Source organism: Nannospalax galili, unplaced genomic scaffold (genome assembly GCF_000622305.1).
Source record: "Nannospalax galili isolate Female #2095 unplaced genomic scaffold, S.galili_v1.0 scaffold64, whole genome shotgun sequence".
Classification (NCBI taxonomy): Eukaryota; Metazoa; Chordata; class Mammalia; order Rodentia; family Spalacidae; genus Nannospalax; species Nannospalax galili.
The window spans coordinates 1,351,882-1,356,946 of record NW_008352316.1 but is presented as its reverse complement, the minus strand read 5'-3'; the positions used below and the strand labels follow the sequence as shown (position 1 = coordinate 1,356,946).

The window sequence follows — 5,065 nt, the reverse complement described above, 5'->3', positions numbered from 1 at the left end:
CATCATTTATGCAATGTTTCTCCCTTCTTAAAAAAAAAAAAATCACTAAAACTTGATTTTTTTCTGAATTAAAGGCAAAAAGGCCAACTTTAACTTAAACCTATTAATTTTTATTATTATTTTTATATGTGCATTAATTAAAATATATAGGCCATGTTTGGTTGAAAAGGTAATATACCAGTTTCCTAATAGTTTTTCTTAAAGGAAACATAAGAAATAGGCCTCAGGTTCAGAATTTAAAACATGTATAAAAAATGAATAAATAATGATTCAGTACCTCAGTCTGTATCCTTCTAACAATACAGAGCATTGCCATCTGATCATTGCAGTATTCAGAATATTTATTTTAGGTTTTGGAGAGCATTTGCTCATTAGCCTCCACTGTCATTTCTTGGGAGGGAGGGTGAGCAGAGTATTTGTTTCATTGACAGGTTGTAAGAATTCTAAATGAAGTACTATGGAGGCAGAGGCAGGCAGAGCTCTGTAAGTTCCAGGTCAACCAGGGCTACACAGTAAAGCCCAGTCCCTAAACAACAAAATTACCCAAAGAATTCTAAATTATAAAATGGGCAAAATTGGTTTAGTAGTTTGTAACTTTTATAAATAGGGATACTTGTATGTGCTCTTCATTTAATATTCTTTGGGGGAAAGATGATGTTCAAATTTTAAAGAGTTTATTTTCATCCTAATGGTCTTGAATTCAAAAGGCTAGTAATGTAGGCTTTGTTCTGACTTGTAACCTTGACTACAGTGTTAAATTGTGAATCTTTACCATATCTTGTTTAATTTTATTTGTTTTACTTTAGAATTAATATATGAGGCATCAGTATAATTTATTGAAAAATATAATTTATTTTTTACAGTTACTGGCAATTTTTTTTTAAGCATGATAGGGCTGGGGATGTAGCTTAGTTTGGTAGAATGCTTGCCTAGCATGCAGGAAATCTTGTTAGATCTCCAGCACCAGATAGAACTGGGCAAGGTAGTATATGCCTATAATCTAGCCCTCCAGGTATGGAGGCAAGAGATTTGGAGTTAAAGGTCATCCCACTAATCTTCAGTTATATAGCAAGTTTGAGGCCAGCCTAGGCTACATGAGGAACTGTCTCACTCAATTAGATTCTGTCTCGCAAAGTATAGTGTGTCTAAATTGAAAATATTTTTCTCTAGAAAATTTTCAAGGAAAGACAAATTTAATACCAAAGTACATAGAAAAAGAAAGCCGTTCCAACTTTTAAGTAACATTTGAATACCAATTTAGGATTCAAAGAAAGGACATTTCATTTTTAGACAGTAAGATTGATAATTTCCATTAGCCTTAATTCTATCTTTATGATTTACTTAGAAATCGTTTCAAGAATGATATGTCCTTTACTTTGCAAACCAAATAAGTAAATAAATTTAAATTTTTGAATTAAAAAGTAGTTCTCAGAAGGGTGTTATATCTTGTAATGTTATTACTTGGGAGGCTGAGACAGGAGGTTTGTGAGTTCAAGTCTAATCCAAGTTACATAGCAAGAGCCTGTCAAAATTTTATATATGTATGTATTATATATAAAATCATACATGATCCCACAAATTATCATAGAATCCTCGAGATGATGGAAAACCATCTAGAGCTGCCCAGGTAGTATCACTCTGATAAGAAATTACATGCTGAAAGTAAAGCTAAAACTGCAGATAATTTGTTACAATCATAGAATAGAATGCTGTGCCATATGAAAAGAGCTAATGAGTCATTAATGTAGCTCTTCTGAAGATGAGAACTGAAGACTGGGGTCTAGTAATCCTATTTGCATTTAGATAATTGTATTGGATCACAAGTGTATTTTTATTGACAACTGTGTTGGGGTCCTTCTTGTACAGGTGTAGTTCCAGATGGCACCTATGAAGTTTGTTCAAGGACTACAGGCCAAGCAGCAGCTGGTAGGTTCGGTTCAGTTGCTTTCCACTTTACGTCATATAGCAATCCACCTTTAGTAAGCAGCAGGAGGACATTGTAGTGAACTTCTTTTTGCTTTTCACTGATTTTTTAAAAGCAGTTTTGTAATAGTGGATTAGTATGTATTTCATAATTGATTAGATACCTACTATGAACAAAATACACTGCAAAATATTTTAGGACAGCTGAAGATGATTAAGATACACATTAAGCACTCAGGAGGCAGAGGCAGGCAGATCTCTGTGAGTTCAAGGCTAGCCTGGTCTACATAGTGAGTTCCAGGACAGCTGGAATTATAGGGAGACCCTGTCTCAAAAAGACCAAAAAAAAAAAAAAATGCATATTTAAACCTTTGTACACTTGAATAAATGTTAAAAATCTCATCTACTATTAAAATGGTATTGAAATGTAAGAGGGAAAGCATATTTCCAAATACAGAAGGATATTGACATCAGAGAAAACTTCATAAAGGAACAAGTATTTAAACCAACTCAGAGGAGATAGGAAATGTTCGTTAATCACAAACAAATATGGGCCAGAGAAAATTCAGACAGAAAACACTTTAGTCATGATGCCAAATATTGTGCCTACTCAGAGGTATTCGCTTTGACTAAAGTAGAGTTTGGTGAGAAATAAGATGGGAATTCTTAAATGCCAAATTCAGGATTTGGGACATGATTTGGTGGGTAATAGGGAGGCCATTGACTATTTTGAGAAAGCAAATGGTGCTGCTGCTCAAGAAGTAGAAGGCAATGAAGCATGGGAAAACAGTTGGAAGTATGATGGTATATTGACTAAAATGATAATACAATGTACACTGTTATTCTTCACTCATAAAACTTAGCAGAGCCTAGCATGGTGGTGCACACCTTTAGTCCCAGCACTCGGGAGGCAGAGGCAAGTGGATCTCTGTGAGTTCAAGGCCAGCCTGATCTACATATTTCCAGGACAGCTGGGGCTACAGGGAGAGCCTGTCTCAAAAAGAACCCCCCCCCCAAAAAAGGTTTCTTTTTCAATTTGAATACATTAGCTCTATTAATTCTGTGAGTTTAACATTCTCTATTAATAAAATATTTTTCCAGGTTAATTATTTATTTAATAACAACATACTTAGAAGAAGTATTTCATTACAACACCATTGACATATTCAATAACCATTTTCTGAGCTAAGATGCATCTTTTTCAAAATTGGCTGTGAATTTTTAGGTTTACAATTGAATTATTACAGTTATACAATATTTTACTCAGTCTAAACCCAATAAGACATAAAATTAAATGAGGTTTTAACCTTTTTTTAACCTTTAAAAAAGATCTCCATTTCATTATTAAAATACAGTTTCATACAGAAAAATTCATTTTCAATACAATTGACTTTAAGATGTTTGCACATGCGTTTCTCATCTCTATGTTAAAGAAGGTCTCCATTTAATTTTAAAATATACTGTTTCCTACATTTTTAAATCTACTAACACTTAGATGTTTGCACATGCATCTCTAATCTCTATGCATCTGATTATTACTAGTCACAGTCTGTTACTGTCTGAGCTCCTTGGCATCTGAGCATGGATATAAAGTCATCAGGTAGATTTCAGTGGTAATGTTTTTTAAAAACATCTACTAATTCTTATTATTTTTTTATAATTTTTTAATTTTTAATAACTTCATTATTAGAAGAAGAATTTCATTACAAATTTAACATATTCAGTAACACACTCTACAGCAACAGTACATCTCTTTCACAAGTGGGTGTAAGTTTCTAGGTTCACAGTTGAGTTAATACAGTTATACAATATTGAACTCAGTATAAGCCCTGTAAGACATAAAATTGAATGAGTTTTTTAACCTTTAAAAAAGATCTCCATTTCATTTTAGAATATATTGTTCCTTGCAGAAAGACTCATTGTTTTTGCTACTAACACTGAGATGTTGGCGCATGCATCTCTAATCTGTATGTATCTGATTAGTACTAGTCATAATTGCTTGCACTTGGATCCTTGGTATGTCTATAAAGTCATCAGGTAGATTTCAATAGTAATGTTTATTACCTCTACTAATTACCATGATGTAAATTTCCATGCTTCCTCCTCAAATATAATACATTTTTTGTTGAAATTCGTTGATTGTGTGTGTGTGTGTGTGTGTGTGTGTATCACACAGAACATCCAAAACCATCCTATTTGACTATACACCCACTTCCCAGATGGCACCCTCCCATTGCCTCCCTCCCCCGACTAGAAGAACCCTTATACTCTGATATCCCTGCTACGGTCTGCTGTGTTGTCAGTACCCAGTCAATCCCCACTACTTGCCCTTCTGGTGAATCTAGTCAGCCTATCTAGAGGTCTTTGTTTTAGGAGGGTCAGCTGCTCCTCTTCTAGCAGCAATCAGTTGTCAGTACTCCTTTAGATAAGATTAGGATCTGCTGTTCATTTTCCCAGTTCTATGGACTCTTAAGAAATTATATTGACCCCTTTAATCTTTGGTTATACTTTCCTTTTGGATGTTTAAGGCCAGACAGTTGGCCCAGATAAACCAATTTTTTACTCTTAAGTTCGTTTGAGGATCTGTTCCTCAGGGGTCACATGGGCTTAGGAGGTGCACTTGGCTCCTTCTTTTACCAGTTCCGCCTATATGAAGATAAGTCAAAGGTCCTGCTCAACCATGGTTGGCTTCACTTGGAAGCATGGGGGAAGTTATTCCTATGTGTTGACCCTCCTCTTTGTAGACTAGACACTGGTTCAAGTACATCTGGTGGGGTCTCCTCAGCTTCCTTGATTAAGAGGACAGGTGACCCAGCAAAACTACAGGACATTTTGAGAGATGCTCATAGTCCCCTGGAACTAGTCGACCTAGGAGGGCTAGGAGCAAAAAGTGTCCTTTATGTCCCTCTAACCAAATTATTATAGACCTCAAAGTATGTCTGTTAAACATCCAAGAAGGTTAGTTCCACCAGTCTGGTACTTTTAATTACTGTGTGTCATGTAGATAAATCTTGGGCAAAGACCAGTTGTTCTCAGATAAACCTTACCTAGACATATATTTCTTGATCTACTATGTATAATTTGTCAGTAGGTTATAGGAGTAATATGGTTCCCTCTGGTTTTTGAAACTAGCTAGGCATTG

At 35.0% G+C, this 5,065-nt stretch overlaps 1 protein-coding gene across 13 annotated transcripts in view; it reads left to right on the top strand.

The window, feature by feature from the left end:
• Positions 1-5,065, top strand: part of Kiaa1109 (KIAA1109 ortholog) — a 249,263-nt gene that overhangs the window by 181,820 nt on the left and 62,378 nt on the right. For all 13 annotated transcript variants that reach the window (XM_029554131.1, XM_029554129.1, XM_029554128.1 and 10 more), the window contains one exon: positions 1,867-1,926. In XM_029554131.1, coding sequence (XP_029409991.1) covers positions 1,867-1,926 — 60 coding nt within the window. The remainder of the gene's footprint in view (positions 1-1,866; positions 1,927-5,065) is intronic.